This window comes from Trichoderma atroviride, chromosome 5, assembly GCF_020647795.1.
Source record: "Trichoderma atroviride chromosome 5, complete sequence".
Taxonomy (NCBI): domain Eukaryota; kingdom Fungi; phylum Ascomycota; class Sordariomycetes; order Hypocreales; family Hypocreaceae; genus Trichoderma; species Trichoderma atroviride.
The window spans coordinates 1,270,001-1,292,200 of NC_089404.1; the positions used below are offsets into that span (position 1 = coordinate 1,270,001).

The window sequence follows — 22,200 nt, forward strand, 5'->3', positions numbered from 1 at the left end:
GCTGGAAGCCTCAGCGTACTCATATGCGTCTGAGTAGGATCCGGCGTATGCATTTCTGACGCTTCCGTAGCCAGTTGGTGATAACGAGCTTACTGAGCTTGCATCTTCTCGGTAGTGCCTTTGATCTTCATCCATATCCGCGTTGGCATAGTTATGGTGATACGATGATGATGACATTGGGTCATATCCTCCGTTGTACATATTTCGCCTTCCGTTGTGATCCATTGTTGGCTTGTTGACTTGTTACTGATGTCTTTGTAGTTGATGTGTGATGCTTGATATCAATTGTTTCGTAGAGGAGTCTCATGAGATGGTTATATAGCATGTCTTCCTTTGCAACGAGAGAGGCGTAGAATTTGAGAACACCTTCATTGCCTCCCCTCTTTCTCAACATCAATGCGAAAGCAAAAGGCATGATTTCGCCACCGCTTCTGCACCTGCTTAGAATCCATGTTCATGCCGCTGTAAGCCAAACGCATAAGTTTCAACAATACGGGATGATGTTGGATGTGTGTCTTTACCACAGCTCCACGAAGATGGCTAGCTGTACCGAGGAGAGCGTTGCTAAAGATATCATGGCTTCTGATAATCCGAAAATGGAAAGAGGATACAGCCAATTGGTCTGATAGTGCGAAGCTGCAACGGGGAAAGATGTGTGGCGAATTGCCGTTTCGGGCATTAAATCGATTCTTTGCATAAACGTCAAGACGCCTATACCAAAGAAGGTTTACCGACAAAGAGGATCAGAGAGCCTGTGCTTCGGGCTGTGCTAGCAGATGCCGTGTTCAAGCATCTGTAAGCCTCGGTAGGGAGATCGGAAGTCTGTGATGGAGTCTAAACTAGTTGATACAGGGGTGAGATACCACAAAGATCGGAGGAACTACTGCGGCTCATTAACATCTGATCTGCGGGAGATGGACGGCTGGCAATACGACGGGCTATAATCGGAGATATTACCATTGTATTATTGAGGTGGTACGGTGACATTGGCGGCACCAAAACGGTAAAGTTGCAGTGCGATGCGCTTATCGGGTTAGGACGCAATATCGCAGGGGCCGTCAACTTGGGGCTGGAATCGCGATCCCGGTATCAAGTCGTAAATCTACCCGCCTCGGATCAGAGACACCGAGAGGTTTGCATAGCCTTGAGCCTATTTAGGAGGGATTGCCGAAATGAAGTTCATGCGCAGCTTCAAGAGGGCTGCCTGACAGTCGGAATTGGACCATCCGATCATAAAACTCGGTGTTCCCGACTCGGCTTACTCCGCATGGGGCTCAAGTTGGGAAGCTGACAAGGGATGGCACAGTAGTCTATCAACTTACACTAGGCTCCTGAAGTGGTCTATCAACTTACACTTGGACAACAGCACTATTCACAACAATTGGTGCCTAGCCATGGTGTCGCATCTTGCGCTTGCATCGTAGATGTGCCTGAAGATGCGGTTATAGTACGTCATACAGCCATGCTTTCTTCACATATCATTATTTAATTTATGAGTGGAACTAATGAGTGTCATGCGTAGGCCTCGGCTGAATTGATGACAGACTAGGAAGCCCAGCATGCTGCATGAGCTCATCGTGCAGCTTTCTCATTTAACCATTATACTGCGGGAGAGGAGGGAAGCGCATGGATCAGTCGTTATTATCACAAGCTTACAATAATTCAGGGCAAGGAACTTTACCTATGCATACCACACTTAATTATACGGGGGGGCATGTGCTACACCTAGTCCAAGCAAGAAGCTGAGATACAGGTATCCAATATCGGCATCGTCCGTATCAACGCCGTCTATCGTTTACAGGAGCTTTGCTCATTCTAGAAGTACCGGCAAACTCATAACAGCTAACAACCAGCTGTGGAATCTTATGAGATTTTTCGCTATCTAGGCCGCGACTTCGACAGGCCACCATAATCACTAGCCACAGGTCCAAATACTACTAAATCGCAGTTTTCACCGCTCGCGATATACCGGAACATGGATTTTTGGTGTTGTTACGCTCGCAAAGGCGGTACCGTAAGGTTCCTACTATATAGCTCTATAGTACTAGGTACATCAACTCGTATGAGTCGTTAAAGGTTCGACCTCTCCCTCCAAATCCTGATCTATGCAATACGTGCCCAGGTGAGTCCTTTAAATGGATTCTGCACCACAAGCTGGCGGGGGAGGTTGTGGCGAGGATGCATCTGTCAAAAGAATAACATCCGACTCTCGTATCTCGCAATGCATGTCCCTGATGCCATGCTCTTCCAAGATTGCTTTGCATCGTAGTGCAAGAGTATTACCGCGGCTCCAAGACAGTGAATTTGACTTGACAGCTATCAAAAGCGTATTATGGTATTTGGCCTCTTCTTTCTCCAGACCAACCGACAAAATATCAATAGCAGTCCAATCCACTGCGTTAACAGCTTCTATTATCTGGATCCGAAGCGAAGATGCTGCATTATTCCACTGCTGGTGCAGTGCTGGGTCTCCTTTGGCGGGTCGAAGCATTCTGGGATACATGTTGGAGGTAGACCCTCTCCACGTGGTGGGTTCAGGCATCTGGGGGCTCACCCAAGGTTCTGAGCTTGAGCTTGAGCGAGCGACGAGCCTGGGGCGAGAAGGAAGCCCGTAGTAGTAGAACTCGCGCTCTTCGTAGCTGGGAGGAGCAAGTTGTGCCATTTTCTTGTCGAATGACCTTGAACGAATACGCCGGGTGAAGTCTGCAGTGCTGTCTGGTGTCTTTATATACATGTAGGTAGGTAGGTTAAATGCTGGCGGGGGGGTTAGCAAGCCTTGTTCCACAGTGGCAAACTTAATGGTCCCGTCAGTTTAACATACCTTGAGTAAAATAGACAAGAGGAAAGTTTGTCGACGCAAACGGAGCTATCTACCATCCACTCCTCCAGGAACCAGAATATACACTTGCAAGTGTATACCTTTAATACAGTGAACCTCGAAGAGTGCTCGCCGCTGGAACCAGGGATTGCTTCCTGCAGATAGACACCCACAACGGCGCGACTGAACGACTGAAAAAGGTAGTTAGGTAGGTACCTATAGAAGACCATTTGAAACTATTTGAAATTAGCGTTTATACCGAGAGCAGCAGTAGCAGCAGTAGCAGCAGTAGCAGCAGTAGCAGCAGTAGCAGCAGTAGCAGCAGTAGCAGCAGTAGCAGCAGTAGCAGCAGTAGCAGCAGTAGCAGCAGTAGCAGCAGTAGCAGCAGTAGCAGCAGTAGCAGCAGTAGCAGCAGTAGCAGCAGTAGCAGCAGTAGCAGCAGTAGCAGCAGTAGCAGCAGTAGCAGCAGTAGCAGCAGTAGCAGTAGCAGTAGTACTAGTAGCAGTAGTAGTCGAAGCAGCAGGTAATATATATAAAGTGTATCTAAATATACTAAATAAGTAGTCAGTCAGATAGCAAAATTTACCAGCAAAACAAGGTGCATGTAGTCATTGAGTAATAAGAGGCCCCGGACTTTATACAAGTATTACGTCTCGTGGTAGATTCGTAATGTATATAAGATTTGTATGTTATGTATATAAACCTCGCTTCTCTCTTTTGCGCCCTCTCTGCATCTGCATTCTCTATACGTAGCATTGCAGCCATCCCACGGTCTATCAGGAAGCTTCGGATCAAGGCAACAAGCGTTAATCTCATGCTCTAAACATGAAGCTAAATGTAGACACAACGGCGCGCTCTCCACCATAAGAGTTAGTGCGCTTATGGGCTCATTTTCTTTTCCTGTTTTAGCGGAGAAAACTGTTTTGATAGGTGACTAAAGCAGCTGGTCTTTAAAGTTCGAAAATGTGTCTGCTCTCAACATCTACTGTCATATAGACCCACTCGGCTCTGAGTATTAATCTCAATCGCAGCGCTGAAGCAAAACAGTTAGTTTTGATAACTAATAGGCCATTCCGCAAGTAGCTGCAATGTTGAATTTCCACGACATTGATATGTGCGCTCCGAGGCAATTGAGCGGTTTTCGAAGAAAGTACAAACTTCATTACACATCTGCGTACCACATGTGGCCTGCTTGAAACACAAACGGCCAATCATCGACGCGAAGAGCCTAATCCCTACAAGGAGGTCCGTTTCAGCCTGACATCCAATGATTACTCGGCGATGCTTACAGCTCAGCCGCAAAATACCCCGCTTGGGCGCGGCAAGGCTGAAAGGATATCAGAGTGAGGTCTGCTTTGAGCGTGTGACTCGGAGCATCACCAGTCCAGTGTAGCCTGTCTGCCTGTCTTTATGTTGATTCCTCATGGCTCAATTCACACAGCCCATAAGTCGGGATGAGTTTCACGTGGGCATAGTATGCGCCTTGCCCAGCGAGGCCGATGCAGTTATGCTGCTCTTTGACCAGTTCTGGGACGAAGATGGCGATCCTTTTGGCCGATCGAGCGGCGACAACAACTCTTACACAACTGGCCGGCTCGGCAAATACAATGTCGTTCTCCTTACGCTGCCGGACATGGGCACAAACAGCGCAGCATCCGCAACAGCAAATCTCCGGTCCAGCTACGGCAGCCTCAGGCTCGTTTTCCTTGTCGGCATCTGCGGCGGCGTGCCCAAAATCGCAGGCGACGATGTCTTTCTGGGCGACGTAGTTGTAAGCAAGGCGATTGTCCAGTACGATTTTGGTCGACAGTTTCCCGGGCATTATGAAGTAAAGGACACTCTTGAGGACAGTCTCGGAAGAGCAAACAAAGAGATCCGAGGAATGCTGGCCGCGCTCCAAACAGAACGCATGAGAGAGATGGTGCAAAACAAGTCGGCAGTCTATTTGAAGCAGCTGCAAAGCGCCGATGCAAAGGCTGCTGCGAAGAAGCGACGTCGGTCAAAATATCGGTATCCGGGAATCACCGAAGACAAGCTGTATTTGCCGCGCTACGTTCATCGGCATTTGAAACAATGCGGGATTTGCAGCGAATTCGACAGCACTTGCGATTTAGCTGCCAAGACATCTTGCACCGATCTTGGGTGCGACGACAACATGCTTGTCCAACGAGACATATTTGAAGATGACGGCGACTTCAGCCCCAACATCTTCATTGGCCGGATAGGCTCCAGCAACACTGTGATGAAGAGCGGGAAAATCCGCGACTATAATGCCACAAAGTTTGATCTCATTGCTTTTGAGATGGAGGGCGCTGGAGCATGGGATGAGGTCCCGTGTCTCGTGGTCAAGGGCGTTTGCGACTATGCCGACAGCCATAAGAATAACCTATGGCAGAACTTTGCGGCTGCTACTGCTGCGAGTGTGATGAAGGCCATTTTGGACCGCTATATTGTGACGGATGCGGTCCAACGTCCAGCTGCAGCTCAAGTCAACGGCGGTAATGGTAAGCTTTCACATATACTGTTCTTAATTTCCCCCCAGCTAATGCAGTAACAGGCCAAGGTGGAGGGAATAGCACTCGGAGCATTTCTGGAAACACATTCGGCGACAATGTGCGCATCGTCCAAGGCGACATGACTTGGAATGGCAACTGATGCCATCATCTCTTACCTCTTCGATGCGATGGATACCTCCTAGAATTGCATTTCGTAACCAAAATCGCATATCGGCTGTACAATAGGTACTAGTATCTCAAGTGCTTGGTACATACATCTTGATACTAGTAGTGAAGCCTACCTACTACCTACCTGCCTAGGTGAAATGACTTTGTAGATGAAGTGCGTCTAGCTGTCATACAGATCTCATAGCTAAAATGCAGAGAAAGATGCCAATAAAATCTGTTTCTTCCAAGTGCATGAATTCGCAACAGAGGTCAGAAAGTTTAACAATAACGTCAACGGAGCAACAGCAGCGAGTCTAGCAGCCAACTTCAGCAGCACCACGCTCAACAACTTCCACACCAATGTACAAAGGGTAATATCCAAACCATGTAATAATTGCGAGACCCTTCTACCCGCTTTAGAAATACCCATCGGAGCTGCTGGTTATGATGAAGATATGCACGCATTCTATGGTACTCCGATTCCTGTGGACTAGAACCCACTGATTAAACCATGCTAAACCTTGCAAAAAATCATCCGAGAAAAGCAAATAGACTGCTGCATCATCTCGTCGGCGTCATAAGTGCTGCCAGGCGCTTGTTACACCTGCGCGTTACTGGAATGGATTAGTTCTAGTAGATCAAGGTGCCATAGAAGATGTTCTTGCCTTGACCTCGGGGAAAGCGAACTTCCTGTGAGTCCTCTCTATAGCCTTGAGGAAGTCGAGGCAGCTATCCTCGGGGCCCAGTGAAGCTGACACAATGAACTGTTAGTATCTGGGGTCGAGATTGTTACTAAAACCTTGTATAAATACTGAGACATGAGGAAGAAAATCCATTTTCATAAAATTCAAGTTAGCGCAAAATTACTTGGAGCACTTAGTAATGTAAGACATACATTAGTTCGCTGCATGCAGCCTGTTTACTTGATGGAAACGAATAAATATCTTGCAAATCTTCCTTTTCTTTGACGCGTGTCTTTCTTTCCTTTGTAATCTGAGTCATAATTGTTAATGTCGTATCGTCGCTTCATCTTCCCGCCCAAGATGGAAGAAAACCAGCATCTAGTCCATCACGATGCCGCCATCAAAACTCCCAATCCATCTACATCACCTACAAGTATCGTCTTCAATGCTCAGCCCTTTGGAGGCGGGCCTGGTGCCACTCTCACAGCCGTCATGCCATATTTGCGAAGCCGACTAAAGTCCCTTGGGCCCATAGCTCTGCATTATGTCGGATCGAGTCTTACAATGGACTTGCAGAAGCTCACAGAGGCCAAGTGGGACGGAATACACAATGTTGACTTGTACACAAATCCGGACATGGGAAAAAAGAAGCTCGTTTCTCTCCTGCAGCACTTGAAGCCACGGCTCGTTGTGACAGCCATGGATGAACTTGTTGCTGCTGCGGCTCAGATGGCCGGGATTCCAGTGGTCATCATCGACCTGTTGCTCTGGTTCTGGCCCAGCATTTCTCCCCATTGGCGACAGGCCGAGTTGGTGATTGCTGCAGAATTCTACGGTGTCCAGGAGCGCATCACCAGCGAGAAGTTGACCAATGTCGTTACTGTCTCGCCACTTGGACCGCCTGCGAGAACTACTCGAGATCCCTCTTCTGGTGTTCTTCTCAACTTCGGAGGCATGATCAACCCTCTTATGCCAAATGAAGAGTACATCGCCTACTCCCGTCTTATATACAACACTGCTCGGCGCGCTATCTATCTGCGCAACGCCGCGCTCCCAGAATCTCAACGTGCCAAGTTGACAGTGTTAGTCGCCAGCCTCGACGTGGCGCAAGGCATCGACCCCGAAGACCCAGACGCAGCTCGCATGGTCCTGCCAGACGAGGCTCTCAAGCTGATGGCTTTGTCAGAGCTAACATTTTGCACTGCAGGGCTGGGCAATCTGTATGCTGCCGGCGCTGTTGCGAATCAAGTTCTGCTGCTGCCGCCTCTACACGAGGGCCACGCAATACAGACTCACCTGATTCAGAAAGCCGGTGTCCCTGTAGATGCCATAGAGTGGCACGAACTGACGGGTAGAGCGCCCATCGACTACTACCGCGACTCGCTAGAAGTCATGGGCAACGTCAGCAAAGCGCAGAGCGAAGTCATCGGCAGTCCAAAAGCACAGGCAGCCCTGGTCAATCGAATGCTGGCGGCCATGCTGCGTTCAGCTTCAACAGGGGCTTTGGCGCAGGACCCGCCTCTGCGGATGCTCATCAACGAGTTTGGACAGGATGACGGCGATGCCATGGCAGCTCAGATTATGGATGTATTGGCAAGAGTCTGATATCTACAGATGAGTTGTTTCGCTTGAATAGACCTTTAGTCGAGTAGCGACTGTGTTTCATTATTGTCTGGAAAGACTTCTGAATACCCATACATTCAAAAGCTAGGATTTATGAGATCAATTCCTCAGACGTCAGACGTCAGCAAAGACTTATACTTATATCATTCCACGGCAAATGAGTAGCCTGCTTGCATGGATCACCAACAACCAATACAATTTTGTCTATAGGCATTCAGTAATACTTTAAAATCGCATATGAATCATCCCGTCAAAGTATATACACAGTTCCAACCATTCGCCATGCTGTAACTCTACAGCCCCTTTAAACTCAGCGCAGCCCAAGTCAAGTCTGCATCTCAGCCGCACTCGATTCAGCTAGGCCTTCATCTCTACTCCTTGCAACCACTCCACTTTTTGAGCCAGCTGAATGCTTTGGGGCTTATCTGTCTTCTTCCTAGACAATGTACTTACCGAGCCATCCTTGTAGCTGGGCTGAGGGCTTCAGCCGCACGGGAGAGATCAGAAGAGCCAACATCGGCGACACCTCCATCATCGTATTAACGAGCAATTTGAGACAACAGCTTGCAGTCAGTCAAGTCATTAGAACACAGAAAGACACCAAAGAGATATCAATGCCAATATCACACCATGGATAAACACTCATATAAGCCAATAAAAAGACTTGCCATTCTGCACTAGCTCCCCTTTTCGTAAATCCTACATATAAAGTCAAAAATGCATCTAGCTGATCAATAAATTCCTTGATTTTTTACATTAAAACAGTAACCCGCACTCAGTCTTGAAACCTCATACGTCTTGTATTATTTTAACCCCCTCTCTTCCCAAAAATGCAAACGCCCGCCAAATCTGCGTCACCCACCACCCATCCATAGTAAAAAATGATATTCATTCAACCCCCAGGGTATTAAATTGCGCTCGACTGCCAAGAACAGTTCCTCCAGATTACGTGATTAGGCAAAGTTGTCCGATCGGTCGACCCAGATATCTTCCAGCTCTGCAAAGCTGTGGAAGTGCACAGGTCGGTGGTGGTCGCTGTAAAAGGGCAGCGGCGTGTCCAGCTTGACGTGAACCGACTTCTTTTCCATTCCTGCAAAAGCACTGCCCATGAAGCTATAGTTCCACTTGCCATCATCTGGGACAAGGAAGAAGCCTCTGAACCTGGGACTCAGCAGAAGTTTTCGCTTCTCTCCCATGGTTGTGGTGAAACCATGAGGTTGGTCGCTCTGCGTGTCCTTGTTTTCAGCTCCCCATTTGTAACCTTGAGGTGTCAATCCCCAAGCAGACAAGGAAACGCTGCCAGGAGTAAACGAAACAGACACCGTGACCGTGTTCGTCTTGTCCCACTCTTCGTGTGTATCCAGCAACTTGGCGTGTTCAGTCACATCTGCCGCAGACATGTATGGAAGTTCGCTACCCGATAGTGTGTGGATGACACCAAGTGGCTCCATACCGTCCAGGAACTCACTCTGGGGTAGCTTCTGCGGAAGCTGCACGCTACGAAGGCCGCCAATCTGCGGGATCATAACGATACATTTAATCTCCTTGACTTGGTCATTATCAGGGGCCGGGACACCATAAAGGTAGCCAGCCACCTGGACTCGCAGATCCGCAATCGTGATAAACTTCTTCAGGATGTTGTTGGGCATGACATACGTGACATCATCCAGGTCAGTATCCGCTGACGACACGTAGATGTTCTTGGCTCTTGTCCGCAAGTTCGATGTCGCGATAGCTCTGGTGCGCCATTCGGTCTTGGAAGCAAATGTTTGCTGTTCAAACTGAGAGGTGGTAGTGACAATGATCTCTTCGCCGTGGACGTTTTGCGTTTTGGTCGTGACGGCCGTCAGCTGCTTCTGCTCTTCTTGCTGCTTCTCGATCTCGGCAGCCTGCTGTCTCTGCATCGATGGTGCAGAAATCTCCATACCAAGAATGATATCACGGACCTCGGTACTTGTCAAACTGGACACATTGACGTTATTCTTCTTGCCATAATCGTTCAGAATGAGATCTCGCAGTTGAGTTTCAACCTTGATCCAATCTTCATCGTTTAGTGAAGGCCAGATGTGATGATCCAGGGTGATAACAGTCTTGTCTGGTCGTAGGATGAGCTTCGTCTTGTCAGGGTTGACATGCAGAGCACGCAGAATGAGGATAAGACGAGAGAACGCTGTGTACGAGGAGATGCTCTTCAACCACTCATCGTACAGGTTGAACAGTACCATTTGGGGCTCTGTCGCTCGCAAAATCATGTCTCCCAATTTCTCAACCTTCATGGCCGCCTGGAAAGGAAGCTGCAGCTCGGAGGCACGAATAGAAATGTTGGGGAAGTCCACCAACTGGACTTCGAGAGGGTCCAGCAGACCCTTTCGGGTGACAATCAGTTGCTTGGGCTGTTCTTCAACGGGGAGCGAACGAATCAATGCCGCCACTTCTTCTGCCGTCTTCCATTTGGCAAGCTGTCCAAGACGTTTCTGACCTGCCCAAACACTGGTGTGGATGATCTTCAAGAACAACTGACCAGTTCGCGGGTTAAAGATGAAGATGGCACCGTTGATAGGCTTGGTGGTCAAGTTTCCTTCGAATGTCTTGTGGATAGTCACACGGTACACGTTGGTATCGTCGATGAAGAGCTGGGTCTGGTTGCTGAAGAGCTCCGAGTAATTCTGCGAGTTCAAGAATTCCTGGTTGCTTTCAGAAGCATACAGCTGCAGACCCTTACGGATACGCTCTCGAAGGACGTACAAGGCAGGGTTGGCCTTCATGATCTTGGCCATGGCTTGCTGAATGAGTACCTTCAAACCAGGGAAATACATTCCGTAGGCCGAGTACAAGTTGTATGCCAAATCAATACCAATCATGATACCTGTAGCAGAGGGGTAAATGCTGGAGCTATCGGTCGTGTAGTCGAGATACTTGGCACGCGTATATCGCTCAATGTCGTGAGAGTCGTAGTCACCATATCGTAGCTGCACATCAACCCAGAACTTGTTGGTCGTTGTGGGCTCAATGACGTCCTTGGTATCATACAGCAGCGAAGGACGAGTAACATTCCACTTGTGGCTGGCAAAGAGTAGAATATCAGCACAAGAGCTGTTCATCTTGTAAGATTTACGAGGGTGGATGGTCTCTTTTTGAACAGTCTCAATGCCGAGAGATTCCAATTCCTGATCAAATACTTGACAAAGATCCATTACCACTGATTCGTGAATCTTCTGCCACAAGTGAGCACGGAAGATCTGGATGAGGGAGATCTTCAGAGTGGGAATCTTTCCGTGCAAGAAGATACCAGTAAGATCAAGCTGGACCTGGAAACCGACGTAGACGTTGGCTCTGTTGATGGTTGGAGACCACCAGAGGGTGAAACGACGGTTGGGAATCTGGTTCAGACCGGATCGCTGGGCGTTGGTGAGCTTCTTGAACTTCATGGATTCTTCAAAACCAGAAGCCTTTTCCCAGAAAAGACCTTCCCAAGATGGGAAACCGGTAGCCTTGAAGAGAGTGTGCTCAAGGATGGTCTCAACACCACCCAATGCTTGGATGACATCAGTTCGGTAAGCATTGAGGTTCCACAGCTTGCCGTCGTGTCGCTGGCTCGTCCACCAGAACGGATTGCTCTTCATGAGTTGGTAAATCTTGAACTCGGAGCGAGCGCGGAAACCTTTGTCGAAGCTAAGGGTGCTTCGATCCTTTTGGAACAGAGTGTTGATTCTTGGCAAACCACGATCCCAGCTATCCTCCAAATCTTCCAGCGTGAGACGTCGGTTCTGCTGGTTGGCTTCCAAACGCTTCTGGGAGTATTCAGTCCAGACACGCTGAGAATCAATAAATTCTGCCTCCCATGGGATGATGTATCGGAAAATGTTGGGAATTAATGTCTCTTCGTCATGCGTCATACCAGCTCTGTAGTGGGTGACTCCCGTGTCGGTCTGCTTTGACCAACGCTTATCACTGGCTGGGATAAGGATGTGAGAGCCAGAAATCATTCCCAATCCACCAAGCTCCTTGGGGGTGTAGAAAACGGCGGGAGGGAAACGAGAAGGCATCTTGGAGTTCAGTCCAATCTTGACTCGCGTCTGGATCTTGGTCTCGCATTTGACAATCGTATCCAGGAGCTCGATGGTAGAGACCGCAGCTTCACGGTAATACGTAAACAACGCAATCAACGCAGTGTTCCACTTGTTGGCAATCTTGGTAAAGGTTGTCGAACCAGATGACATGAGGATTTGTCGGATACGGTTGTTGAACTTTTGAATATCTTCCTCGGTGACTTGCAAGAATGCGTGTGCCGTCCTCTCCTTGGTCGTATTATCAACGAGAGACCAAACGCTGTCTTTGACGGGGAATTCTTCATTCTGGTTTCTGATCTTAGGCAGAATCCGGACTTCAAATCCGCACATTGAGAAGAGCAGGTTGGGGTTGTCACGACTGTAAACACTGACAAAGCTGTCATCCCAGTCAATCGTGGTGACGGATCGTGGCAAACGGTTCTTGAAGTCCCAGAACACAGCCCGTCCAAGGTTAACGTCATGTCGCATCAAGCGCATACGAGAATCACGGGGCCAGCACTTCTTGCTCTTATATCCGATAACATTCTCAAAGTTGGGATCTGGCTGCTCAGTAAGGAATCGCTGAATAAGATCTCGTGATTCTTCGGCTGTAAATCGAAGGAAGATCCAAATCTTGTCGATATATCGGCTGTACAGTCGGATCGGGTGTCTGCTCTCCGTTTCGCGATCGCGGAACTGCAAGAAATCGTTGGGGCTCTGTGGTGGTCCGGCGATTTCACTGGCTCGCTGAGGGCCAAGCAGAAGCAAATCAAGAACAAGACCATAGTATTGGAAGACAAAGGCAGAAAACTGGAGACCACGGATCATACCGTAGCTGTTGACGTGGTTCATGTCTTTGTAGGTGAGCTGAACATTGTTCTTCGCCGTAATGTAGTCAGCAAGATTGTGGTCCATAATCAGTCTGAGAAGAGAGTTGAGCAGTGTCAATTCCATCTTCTCGTAAACCTTGGATAGCTCAGTCTCAATCATGACGTTGCATTCGCCATTTTCAGTCTCCCAAACTTGGCCCAGATTGTTAATGCCCTGAGCCCACTTGTAGACCAACAATGGAGGGACTTCAGAGTCAGAAGGCTTGATCCAAGCAGGGAAAAGGTGTCTCTGGTCAGCCTGGTACCACAGATACTGGTCAAGATAGGCATCGCTAATCTTTTCAATGGGCTCAATATCGTATACAGGGTTGATCGTGCTGTAGTTGTCGTTCATGTCGATGTTGACCTCCTTGAACGCTCGCTGCGTTAGCAAAAATCGCTTGATGCGTTCCAGAGTTGTGCCAGGACTATCATATGCCTGCTCAATGAGAGCAAGCTCTTCACGCTGGCTCTGGTTGAGACGACCCTTAACTGAGTAAGCTTCTCTCAATCGCTCCAGCGCCAGGATCAGAATCTTGGTATCGTGTTTGTAGGAAACACTAGGGAACGGAATAGGCGAAAACTTGCGAGACTCTAGCCAGTGGACAGTCGTGGTGTAGATGGCGACAGCCTCTTCTGACGAGACGTACGGACCGTCCTTCATGTGGTTATGCTGTCGCTCTTGCTCTGCTTTGAGCCAGAGTCGAGTCAGACGACCAACGTTCTTCTTGGCAACAGTCTTATCGACGGTGGCACCGCGGCGAATACGCTCACGGTTGTAATGAGCAACAGAAACCCACCAGTCGGCCTTGGATTTCACATATCGCAGAATAATATTCTCGATAGGAGCGGGCAATCCAGGCACCTTCCACGGAATGTTACTCTTCCAGCAGCGCCATGCCTCAGAAAGGTGCTGAAGCACAGTGTTGACCTTGTTCTGCTTGATACCCTCGGGCATCATGTCCAAAAGGTCAGCCATGACAGAAGCACGGAGCTCAAGATCAAAGTGAGACTCGACACGCTGCTTGGTGACCGTCTTTGCGACACCCTTGCTGTGCCGTCCTTCGAACTGACGAGAAAGCAAGTTTCCAAGCCATCTCTCGAGAAGAGGGATGATACCACGCATGAAGAACAGCCACACTCTCCACGCAGGAGCCCAGAAACCACAGCCAGGACCCTTTCCGACAGGACCAGAATTGAATCTATAGTAGATGAGATGCTTCAAATCCTTGCAGGTTCGGATCTGGTGCATAAGCTTGTACTTGTAACGGTACATTCCCGTAAGCTGTCCGACGTGGTTAAAGGCGTAGAGGATACCATCAGCCAATTGGAAAGCGTCAATGTTGCCGAGTCGGTATTGAACTTGAGCATCCACAATCAGCTTGGTCAGTCGCAAGATTTCACGCATCAAGTGGAAAGCGTTTCCGAAACGGGACTTCTTTCGCTCCTTTGTGGTAAGGGTTTTGACGGGCTTCAAATTGAAGTTGTAATCAAGATGGAGATAGGTAAGGTTCTTTCGGTGAATCAACAGGTTGAGCATGTTGAAACCTTGGCGACAGACTTGGAGACCAGCCTCCACCCAGTCGATGGTGGTCTGTTGGAAGAACTTGGTCTGCTTCAAAGATCTGAGCAGATTCTGGTTGTTCTGAGCCTTGGGCTTCTTCTTGTGTAGGTCGTTGAGGACGAAGTTCTTGAGCAGCTTCTGATAGGAAACGCGGACCTTGACGGGAGGGCGGTCTGCGGGAGGGTGCTCCAGATACCACTGCTTAATCAGGGGCACATCCTGGGCACGAACCATCTTGCCGGATCGTCGGTTGAATGGGTATGGCGCCCACCAGAGCTCAATGGCGGCAGAAGTGTCCTCATTGTCTATTTCCTCATCAGCAAGGAACGGTTCCGTTCCAGCAGGAAGCTCGAAAGCGTCGTCTTCGGGCTCTTCGTTGCTTCCAGGCCCAAAAAGCTCATCTTCGAGAGATACTTCAACATTCTTAGGAGCCACATTGCGTGATGAGATTGGGTTGATTCGACGATCGAAATGAAATGTAGGCAAGTCCGGATCATCGATGCGGTTATACACTATCTGGGGGTGCGAGTGCCATGCTAAGTGTACGCTTCGTGGGAGAGAATTGTATAAGTATGGGAAAGCAACCCGGAATTCAGTGCGAATGGGGTTCCTGAAAATGATGCGGTCGATGGCGTTAAATTCACCAAAGTCTTCGTCATTGGGGTTGATATCCTTGTATAACGGCTCAAATCGTGGTCCTCCTGGCAAAGCAACGTTCAGCGCCTTGGCAGTGAGCAGACTCTTTAGATCGAACAGATAGAAGTAGTTCTTATCCACAACATCGGAAATCAAAGGTCGACTAAGACGGAACAAGGCGGCCATCTGGGGTAATGTGAGGTTCCACCCCTTGTAGCTTGGACCATTAACATGGGGTGTGTCAAGCAGCGGCCGGTGGTCGTAAAACCATTCGTAGACTGCGTCATCCTCATCCTCGTTCAGCTCCATCTGAATAGGCTCGAGGGGCTCAACGTCTTCGATGTTTTCTGACCATGATAGCGGCGGCTCCTCGTCATCAAACGGCGGGAATCGCATACGCTTAAACAGTCTTCGGTCTGCCTTTTCCTTTCGCATAAATGTCCACATCATGGCCCACTGCGCAAAGAAGACAGGTTCGATGACTCTAGGAATCTCGTTGACAAGGGTAAGGCAACCATTGACATGGTACAAAACCTTGACCTCTCGTGCAGATTCCCAGGGCATCGGCATGTTCTCCAAAAGCTTCAGAACCGCATGGGGCATGAACTTCAATGCACCGAGATAGCTTCGCTTGTCGTTTGTGTACTTTTTCTGCGAGACATCGCCGATATCCTTGACGATTTTCCGCAGATGCTCGGGGGGCATGTCAGCCTTTTGGGTCTGAACAAAGCCGGCCTTGCGCTTCTCGCCGAACCGATTTCGCTGGCTTCGAAGCCATTCCTTCTTCTTCTGAGCAAATTTTGCGATGTGAGCGTCGGCGGGAGGTCGATAGCCGGGCGGCGGCGGGGCTGGAGGAGCAGGAGTCGACGGAGGAGGTGGGAAAGATGACGATGGGGGAGGAGGCGGCGGAGGAGGGCCCCAGCCAGGCGGCGGCGGTGGTGGTAATTGCGACATGACAGCGTCTTCACTCGTTCAGAAGCAATTCGTGAAGTTGCCTGCCCGAAGGCTTGAAGCCGTGGCGCGTGTCAAAGACGCGCTAGCGATCCTGGAATTGCAGACACAGGACAGCGGCCACGTGAAATTGAATGCTCTGGCCTCTGTTTGGATGAAGCAGATGCCGGCCTCGCAAAAATCAGACGGCGGCCAGAGCGAAGTTGATGCAGGGTCGGGACTGATGCTCAACGTCGCCTTCGTTGGACAATTTCTTGAACGAGATCCTCGGAGGCGCTAGCTGCATCTCGAAACTAGCCTCTCACGTGACTTTGACGTTGTTGCAACCTCGAGCTGCAAGATGCCGATATCTACAAGCTGCAAAATGCTTATATCGGCTTATATTTTCCAATGCCAACTCAGATATGAATATCTAATCCTCGTGTTAAATGAAAGAAATTTTGGCAACATGATTCAATGATTATCGATGGTATGAATCTTGCGAGCTCATGAGTTATCTTGATCCCAGCATACACTTTTTAGCTTCAGAGAGATGTGGAGGGGTACCTTGAGATAAAGCTGCAGAGCCGAACATGGCATCAATTACAGCTACAATTTACATAAAAACTGAAACTACTCGTTAATTGATACATTAAAAACCCCTTTACTAGTATTCTGCTATAGTTGACTTGGATTTACATCTCTCTTCGCTGAAATTCCACCATATACTCTGTCTGAGCTCTGCTACAGGGTACCTGATCAATGGGGCATCGGCCTCGAGAAGCCAATCAGATCCCCTTCAGCTCAATTACATAATCACGAACAATCGTCTTCTGCCGACAGCAACACCAGGCCAAGCCATCGCGATACCACTTCAATTCAAGAAGACCAAGCCAGTCGCCACCACAAATCAGCAAAGATGGCGCACCTTAGTACGTTTCCTCACGCAGGATTGTATATGGCTCAACTAACCGCAAAACCGCAGACGTCAAGCCGGACCCGGCTCTTCTGAAGCTGGAAGGTGCGTACATATCCATCGAATCCAATTGCTCTTTCGCCGTACCGTTCCCCTCTCTAACTCGCCGCACAGCGATGAACAAGGCTCGTCACCGCTACTTCCGTTTCACGGGCAGAACCGCCAGAATCAGCATCATCTACATGGCCGTCGTCCCCGCCATCTTCGGCTGGGCCGCATACAAGACAGACGTGAGTGGAAATCGGACAATGTGGAGGGGAAGGGTGAGGGATGACGAGTTACTGACTGACGTTGGGTAGGGCCTTTGGGATCTCCGAGCGAAGCGAAAGGGCGACACATGCTACGAGAAATAAATGACGATTTTGGTTGGGTGGAGAGTTTTATGTACATTTTAAAAGGTTCGATACGAGATAGAGAGCCTCTTGCCGGCCGAATAATCGAAGAAAATTCAATATTTTTAGCTTCAAAGTTGAGACTATTACGAAAGTACTGGGCAACTCTATGTGGTAGGCTGAATTGCTGAAGGAGGAGGGAGAGTGCCTAAATTGCACGTTCATTATTATTGTATGAGGAATGGAACTGGAGTCTGGATTTATCAAATACAGCAAAGGAAACTGTCCTTTGCCTCAATTCAAACGCTAAATTAATTACTCGGGGGGTATATCGTATCTTGCGCAATCTCAACCACTGAAACAAAATCCCATCTGGCCTACCAGCGGCCCCTGCCCCTTGGCCCCCCAGGCGGCCCCTCTGGTAGCTGTTCTCCTCTTCTCCATTCGCCTGATGGAAGCCTGTTAGTATCTCTCCAGCCTGGCCGGTTTAAACGACCGTTGCTGCGGCCAAAATTGCCCTCTCGGCCATGAAATCCACCTCTGAATCCACCGCTGCGCCCATCTCGCCCCCCAGATACCGACCCTCTTCTGCCAGTCCCTGGCGGTACCACAGCCCCATCTCCCCGCGGAGGAAGGATCGCGCATGATATGTAGTCTCCAACGACAAATCTCCAGTCAGCCAACGTCTTGTCCTTCCCAAAGTCGTCCCTCATCAGGGTATCAGGCCCAGCGTCCTCAGCGTCCTCTGCGCCGGGGTAGCCCTCGCCAATGACGATGCTTCCCAGCTCTTTGACGGCAAACTTTGGTTGCGTAGCGCTAGCAGCATTTGTGCCGCGTAAATCTGGACAGACAAGCTGAAATGAGAGTCTGGTGCCGACAGCTGGATTTGGCAACGCATTAGGTTTTGCCGCTGCCAGCTCAAGGGCCAGCTCATTGAGTGTGCAGGTTGACCAAGTGTAGATGGAAACATATGGCGGTAGTGAAGATGATGCAAATTCCTCTGGCCTGAATATGATATTTAGTAATTGTTCCCATCCATCAAAGATACTATCATGAGCTGCAGTCACGTACCTGGGAAAGCTGCCGGTCTTATGAAAAAGACGGACTAAGAATGGAGCTGCGTCATGGTCTTCATCCCACTTTGTAGCGGACATTGTAATCTGAGTTGAGCCAAGAGTATCAAAGTCCCAATTCGTCAAAAAGCTTGTTACTTTTCAATGCTATATATGACATTCGGCGTATAAGTTGTGAGTTGCTGGATTGGTGGATGAGTGCTGATGCTGTCGATTGATACGTATTACCCGGAAATCATCCGCAATCGATAGCGTACCTTGGAACTTCTACGCTCACCGGACTCTTGATCAAATAGACTTTACGACATTTAAAACTGTCAGATAATTCCATCAAAGAATCGCATTGCGGATTAATCTTGTCTTGCCGCATCAATCATACAATTTTTCTTTTACTGCGAGCGACACATTGCCGCCTGGACACAAATCTTCATCCCTCATCAAGACGCTTCACAGCGCAACACCATCACCATGGACTTCGCGGCCCTCATGAACAAAGAGCTATCCAAATCCAAATCCTCCAAGTCCTCCGCCCCCGACGAAAAGAAATACCTCAAGCGCTCCGAAGTAGAAGCCGAACGCAAAGCCACCTACCTAGCCGAGCAAAAGGCCCTCGAAGCCGAACGCGCATCCAAGGCCGAAGCGAAGCGCAAGCGCGAGGAGGAAGTCGCCGCCGAAAACGCCCTTCGCGAGGACAAGCGCCGCAAACTTGCCGAAGAATCGCGCAAGAGGCAACAAGAGAAGGAATTCGAAGAAGAGCAGGCTAGGAGGAAGAGGCTCGGCCTGCCGGAACTCGTCAGGGGCGATGAAAACGGCGACGAGAAGAACGGCGACGCGGCAGACGATATCCCAGATGACGAGCTGAAAGAGAAACTCAGGGCGCTGGGACACCCGGCGATATTATTTGGGGAATCACATGCAGCGCGGCTGAGACGGCATAAGAAGCTCACTACGGTGTTGACAAAGGGACCTATACCGACGACGCTGCAGCTGGTGGAGGAGAAGGACATGAAGGTCGACGGCACGCTGCCAAAGGACAAGGAGGGCCGCCAGTGGCTGTACAGACAGCTGGCCAGTTACTTTACCATGGTGCTCACGGCATACGAAAAGGCAATGGAGGAAGAGAAGCGGGAGACGAGCAACAGCAAGATGGCCTACAGCGCCATGGTCCAAACCCGCGAAAACATGAAGCCAGTACGTAACTTTTCTTCTTTCTTACATTTCATTCTCACTATAACATCTGACTGACCAAAATGATCGCACAGCTCTTCCGCAAGTTCGAATCCGGCGACCTCGACGACTCCCTCCTCCAACCCATCATCGAAATCGTCCAAGCCCTCCAGGAGCGCCGCTACGTCGACGCCAACGACGGCTACCTCCGCCTCAGCATCGGAAAAGCAGCCTGGCCCATTGGAGTCACCATGGTGGGTATCCACGAGCGAAGTGCGCGTGAGAAGCTGCACGATGGAGAAAAGGGCCACGTCATGGGCGACGAGGTGACGCGAAAATACCTGCAGAGCATTAAGCGCTGTCTTACCTTTGCGCAGGTGCGGTGGCCGCCCGAGGATTTGAGGCAGTTGATGGGGTGATTTTCGTGGTTTATGGACTGAAGTAAGGGGCTGGGAAGAGAGGGACACGACGAAATGGTTTAGGCGTGGCTATACCGTGCTGGAACTGCAGTGGTGTAAGTGTAATAGGATATGATACCCGTCTCAATTGGACAATATACACAAACAAGAATGCATATAGTACGAGGCGTCACTAAGCGAAACATGACTTATCAGTATCATATCGACTGCTTGATATCACAGGCTTATCGTGGAGAGTTAGACATGACTATGCGTCATAAAGTCATATGCTAGTAGCGAGAAGGAAAAGATAAAAATGCCTCTAACAATTGGGGGCTGTAGCAGATAAAAAAAAAGACCAGTTCTCCTTGCGCCTCCCTCTCTAATGCACACCATGCGTGTAACGTTCAAGTCTCAAAGGCGGTTGCCGTCATAACCGTAGCTGCCCCCCTTCTTCTCCCTTTGGATAGGAAATGAGCTTTCCTCTCTTTCGCCATCGGCGGCTGAACAAGGATACCAAGGACTCGCTCATCACGGAACAGCAGTCGAATCAGTGTGCGACTCCCCTCTCATACCCTTGGTTAGTATTCCCACAAACGCTCAATAGAGCAATGTGCACACTTCTGGGATGCTTTCCTCAGGCTGAGCCTGCATTACCTCAGGATGATCCTAAGCATCCTGAGCTTGCTCGGCGAGAAGGCTGGCTACGCGATTCTCTTCGAACCAGGCCTCTTCGGGCTCAGCGCCTCCTACACCGCCAGTCTGTGGTTTCTTAACGCCAATGACTTCGAGGCCTGCACCGATAATATTCATGCGCCGTAGCCGCTCTTTTGCTTCCAGCTCGTATTTCCGTGCCACATGGAGTGCATTTGTCTGTACCACTAGCCGTGGATCAGAGGATACGGCCACTAGAAGCTAGACGATATGTAAGTAATTATGCATTCATAACTGAGAGATAGCAGAGCGAGGAAGAAACATACCTTGTTTCTGGCATCTATTCGGGCTTTCAAAGACCCGTCTCGAATCATCCTGATGAGCTCTGGCTCAACGGACTGACCGGGCTTTCCAAACGCAGCGTCCAAGCTGTCCAGCGTGACGCACGAGAAGGGTATAAAGTATTGGACAATGCACTTTTCGCGGATCAAGGAATAAATTGCGGGGATATGTGGTTGTAGGTAAATGTCGAGTAGATAGTCTGCCCGCGTAGACTCCAAGATGGAAAGGCAAGTCGAGTATCTGCCGTTAACAAACAAACTAATCGCCTTTCGAATGTGCGGCTCGTGCTCTAGGAATGTCCTGAAGGACTGATTATCTAGTATGCGAGACTGCAAAGCCGTCCTGTCCATAGTTGCCAGCGCCAAAAGGCCGCCATAGATGGCGACGTCGTTGGGGCTCGCGACTGTGCTGTATTCCGCTGGGGACACATTGGGGTTGGTATGGATGAGGGTCATGGCCGCATCGTGGAAATTCCCCATTCCCAGCAGGGCAACACCTGATGCCACCTTGATGTAGGCCTGCTGTTCTTGTTCGTCGTCGCCGCTCATATTGGATATCTTGCCAACGTTGCTCAACACACTGGCCCAGTCATGGCGCTGAAAAGCGACGCTAGCCAAGTGCATGCCGCAATCGAAAATGTGTTTGGTGGTGCTAACGTCATGGCGCATTTTGTTGTATGCTTCTGTAGCTTCAACAAGCTTGCCTATACTCTCGAAATGCTTGCCGAGATCCTCGTTGCCCATCTAGACAGAAACGAGCAAGTTAGACATCATGACATCTATAGATGACCAGTCGCGTAGACAAGTCGAGGGAGAATGATGATTCCTACCCGAATACTCTCCTTAATGAGATTGTTCCTGTAACCTTTAAGTTCTGTCTCCAAGCGAGCAGTTTCGGCTCTGTTGGCAATGTCGGTGTTCTCTACCCATGCTCCATCCATCCGCGCATCGGGATCGCCCGGGGCAGCTGCACTGAGCAGGGCGCACGCATCGTTGTAGCGCGCGATGTCTAAGCCGCTCTTTGCTTCGGCAACGGCAGCCTTGAGAGCTTCAACTCGCAGTGGCACACAGCACTTGCCAATAAGTATCAGGCGCTCGAATCGTGTTCGACCTAGGACGATGATGGGAAGCGTTAGAACCTCGTGGATGTAGTCATAGGGCGAGCATCGCAGCGGAAATGCTTTGGGAGCACCGTACCGACATAGTTTTGAATATAGAGATCAATGTCAAGCTTGGGCACGTCTGTCACCGATTCAAGGTCAGCTACTCGTGATGGACGCATGTGGGGCAGAAGGGCCATAATTACCAGTGACGATAACGTCTGGCGTGGTGTACGCCTGAGCCTCCGAGCCCGGCTGCGACGTCGTTGATTCAGCCATGGGGACGCAGCGTGATGCAGCTTTTTGATGAGGCGATGCTGTTGC

The 22,200-nt window shown here is 49.6% G+C and overlaps 10 protein-coding genes across 10 annotated transcripts in view; 4 read left to right on the plus strand and 6 right to left on the minus strand.

Moving 5' to 3' along the window:
• Positions 1 to 873, minus strand: part of TrAtP1_009628 (uncharacterized protein) — a gene marked incomplete at its 3' end in the record, with an annotated part of 1,446 nt that extends 573 nt beyond the window's left edge. The window contains exon 1 of the mRNA XM_014091285.2: positions 1 to 873. This exon is cut by the window's left edge and continues 327 nt beyond it. Within this exon, the coding sequence (XP_013946760.2) occupies positions 1 to 225 (225 nt within the window). The 5' untranslated portion in view covers positions 226 to 873.
• Positions 874 to 1,986: 1,113 nt separating this feature from the next.
• TrAtP1_009629 (uncharacterized protein) lies at positions 1,987 to 2,716 on the minus strand. The gene has a single exon (XM_014091284.2). The coding sequence runs from the start codon at positions 2,660 to 2,662 to the stop codon at positions 2,132 to 2,134; it is 531 nt and encodes a 176-aa protein (XP_013946759.1). The 5' UTR covers positions 2,663 to 2,716; the 3' UTR covers positions 1,987 to 2,131.
• Positions 2,717 to 3,054: 338 nt separating this feature from the next.
• Positions 3,055 to 4,001, minus strand: TrAtP1_009630 (uncharacterized protein; the record flags this gene model as incomplete). The annotated part of the gene is made up of 2 exons (XM_066114365.1): positions 3,055 to 3,313; positions 3,997 to 4,001. 2 exons carry the CDS (start codon positions 3,999 to 4,001, stop codon positions 3,055 to 3,057), a joined length of 264 nt encoding a protein of 87 aa, XP_065970461.1.
• TrAtP1_009631 (uncharacterized protein) lies at positions 3,818 to 5,731 on the plus strand. Its single transcript, XM_014091283.2, has 2 exons — positions 3,818 to 5,322; positions 5,376 to 5,731. The coding sequence occupies exons 1-2, from the start codon at positions 4,242 to 4,244 to the stop codon at positions 5,471 to 5,473; spliced, it is 1,179 nt and encodes a 392-aa protein (XP_013946758.1). The 5' UTR covers positions 3,818 to 4,241; the 3' UTR covers positions 5,474 to 5,731.
• A 724-nt stretch (positions 5,732 to 6,455) lies between these two features.
• Positions 6,456 to 8,045, plus strand: TrAtP1_009632 (uncharacterized protein). Its single transcript, XM_014091282.2, has one exon. The coding sequence runs from the start codon at positions 6,492 to 6,494 to the stop codon at positions 7,767 to 7,769; it is 1,278 nt and encodes a 425-aa protein (XP_013946757.2). The 5' UTR covers positions 6,456 to 6,491; the 3' UTR covers positions 7,770 to 8,045.
• Positions 8,046 to 8,435: 390 nt separating this feature from the next.
• Positions 8,436 to 16,093, minus strand: TrAtP1_009633 (uncharacterized protein). The gene has a single exon (XM_066114366.1). The coding sequence runs from the start codon at positions 15,857 to 15,859 to the stop codon at positions 8,741 to 8,743; it is 7,119 nt and encodes a 2,372-aa protein (XP_065970462.1). The 5' UTR covers positions 15,860 to 16,093; the 3' UTR covers positions 8,436 to 8,740.
• Positions 16,094 to 16,599: 506 nt separating this feature from the next.
• Positions 16,600 to 17,401, plus strand: TrAtP1_009634 (uncharacterized protein). The gene is made up of 4 exons (XM_014091280.2): positions 16,600 to 16,767; positions 16,821 to 16,856; positions 16,926 to 17,041; positions 17,111 to 17,401. The coding sequence occupies exons 1-4, from the start codon at positions 16,755 to 16,757 to the stop codon at positions 17,162 to 17,164; spliced, it is 219 nt and encodes a 72-aa protein (XP_013946755.1). The 5' UTR covers positions 16,600 to 16,754; the 3' UTR covers positions 17,165 to 17,401.
• A 19-nt stretch (positions 17,402 to 17,420) lies between these two features.
• Positions 17,421 to 18,383, minus strand: TrAtP1_009635 (uncharacterized protein). The gene is made up of 2 exons (XM_014091279.2): positions 18,215 to 18,383; positions 17,421 to 18,148 (listed from the first exon to the last, which is right to left on the minus strand). The coding sequence occupies exons 1-2, from the start codon at positions 18,295 to 18,297 to the stop codon at positions 17,521 to 17,523; spliced, it is 711 nt and encodes a 236-aa protein (XP_013946754.1). The 5' UTR covers positions 18,298 to 18,383; the 3' UTR covers positions 17,421 to 17,520.
• Positions 18,384 to 18,684: 301 nt separating this feature from the next.
• TrAtP1_009636 (uncharacterized protein) lies at positions 18,685 to 19,802 on the plus strand (the record flags this gene model as incomplete). Its single annotated transcript, XM_014091278.2, has 2 exons — positions 18,685 to 19,407; positions 19,479 to 19,802. The coding sequence occupies 2 exons, from the start codon at positions 18,685 to 18,687 to the stop codon at positions 19,800 to 19,802; spliced, it is 1,047 nt and encodes a 348-aa protein (XP_013946753.2).
• Positions 19,803 to 20,450: 648 nt separating this feature from the next.
• TrAtP1_009637 (uncharacterized protein) lies at positions 20,451 to 22,155 on the minus strand (the record flags this gene model as incomplete). The annotated part of the gene is made up of 5 exons (XM_014091277.2): positions 20,451 to 20,696; positions 20,762 to 21,520; positions 21,607 to 21,887; positions 21,974 to 22,018; positions 22,083 to 22,155. The coding sequence occupies 5 exons, from the start codon at positions 22,153 to 22,155 to the stop codon at positions 20,451 to 20,453; spliced, it is 1,404 nt and encodes a 467-aa protein (XP_013946752.1).
• Positions 22,156 to 22,200: the final 45 nt, after the last annotated feature.